The 1,880-nt window shown below is 45.4% G+C and overlaps 1 protein-coding gene across 1 annotated transcript in view; it reads right to left on the bottom strand.

Moving 5' to 3' along the window:
• Positions 1-108: 108 nt before the first annotated feature.
• The window catches only part of LOC101860850, a gene marked incomplete at its 3' end in the record, with an annotated part of 15,046 nt that continues 13,274 nt past the window's right edge, over positions 109-1,880 (bottom strand). The window contains 1 exon segment of the mRNA XM_035972603.1: positions 109-940. Within this exon segment, the coding sequence (XP_035828496.1) occupies positions 109-772 (664 nt within the window).

The raw sequence follows: 1,880 nt of genomic DNA, 5'->3' as shown, positions 1-1,880 counted from the left end.
TCATTCACTCACTCACTCACTCACTCACTCACTCACTCACTCACTCACTCACTCACTCACTCACTCACTCACTCACTCACTCACTCACTCACTCACTCATTTACTCACCCATATGAGAGCACCAAGCAGTCATGGCAAAGAACTTGCCGGCCCGATAAAACAAGGCTAAGTCCTTGTGCTGTCCTAGCTTGGCATAGACACGTCGACATTTTGTTCTTCTCAGCGCCTCCGATTCGCCTATCGTCCGCCATGATGCCGGCTCTTCCACCACGGTTCCGATGGCAGAAATCTTCTTCTTTGGCCGCGCGCTATTCAGGTCGGTACTGCTCATCTTTCGCGCCAAAATGGCGTCAATTTCGCGGGTGTCCCAGGACTTTGTGAGTCCTGGGAGCCCGTCAGAGGTGGCTCTTCGCTTGTCCAGCATGACTTTTTGCTGTTCTTTCGGGGGGTTCCCGATTATTTCGCGTGCAGACGACGTGCTGTCTTTTTGTCTGACGTCAGTATTTGCAGTGTTCATGTTTGGCGGAACGTTAATCTGTTTAGTTTGATGAGTCGAATTCCCCGAATCGTTTGAAATCGTTTGGATCAGAATTCCTTCGGTGGCCAACGCCTCCTCCTCCTCCTCCTCACCACCACGACCACCACCACCACCACCACTTGTACCACTTTCCTGAATCTTGTCGGATGTTGTTGCAGTGGCCGATGACGTCACCGGTCGTTTATTGTCTCGGTTGTATCCCGATGGCGTCATTTCCTGGCATTCCGTTGCCATGGCAACAGCAGATGTCTTCTTCTCGACTCACGCCTTCTCGACTCTCGCCTGAGTCAGGTTCCTCGGAGTGGTGGCGAGTGAGCGGTGACGAGCGCTGTGTGGCTGACGCGTGTGGAGAGAGAGATCTGATGTTCTGCCGAGACGTGGGCGGGCGGGCGGGCGGGGAATCTGAGAGACAGAGGGGAACATTTTATAATAATGATTAATTGGGGCGCTCGTGTGACCGTATGTTAGGCAGTTGTTGCAAGCGCCGTAAAACCCCGTACTAAACTAAAACTAACTAATGATTATAATTATTATGTTTGTTTGGTTTTCTTTCTTTAGGGGGTGTGTTTGTTTGTTTTATTTCATTTTATTTTGTTTTTGTTTTTGCTATATTATTGCTTCTATTTTGTTTTTGTTTTTGTTTTGTTTACTCTGTATCTATTACTCACGCTTTTATGGTTCAGGATAATCCTCCTCCTTCTTCTTCTCCTCCTCCTCTTCGTCATCATCATCATCATCCTCCTCGTCATCATCATCATCATCATTACCATCGTCATCATCATCATCATCCTCATCATCATCAACAACAAAAACAACAACGATTACGACGACGACAACGACGACGACAACGACGACAACAACAACAACATCATCATAATCCCAGCTACAATCAATGTGCTCAATTCGTAACAACATAATTAATTACATTTCGCAATTACTTTTTTTTGCGTCATTTCAATTTACGTAACATTTCCTGAAGGCTCCATATATTAAGCTCAGGTAATTTATTCCAACAATGACGTCAGTGTCGTGTGCTACAGATCAAAGTAGTCGATAACTCCCTCATTAAATCTTTTTCGAAATGTGATCCTCTGAATGTGAACACGACGCGGTGGAATCATGCGCTCGTCACTTTTTTTTTTTTGGGGGGGGGCATAATATAGCAATATTGGTATCATCCCAGAGCTTGTTTATTTGCCTTGCTTTTTATGGATAAATACCCATCTATCTTAAATGGATGCCGTGATGGATAAATACCCATCTATCTTAAATGGATGCCGTGATGGATAAATACCCATCTATCTTAAATGGATGCCGTGACGTATTTGAGACAGAATGGGGG

The sequence above is a fragment of the Aplysia californica genome, unplaced genomic scaffold, assembly GCF_000002075.1.
Source record: "Aplysia californica isolate F4 #8 unplaced genomic scaffold, AplCal3.0 scaffold00756, whole genome shotgun sequence".
Classification (NCBI taxonomy): domain Eukaryota; kingdom Metazoa; phylum Mollusca; class Gastropoda; order Aplysiida; family Aplysiidae; genus Aplysia; species Aplysia californica.
This window is presented reverse-complemented; position numbering and strand designations above follow the sequence as displayed.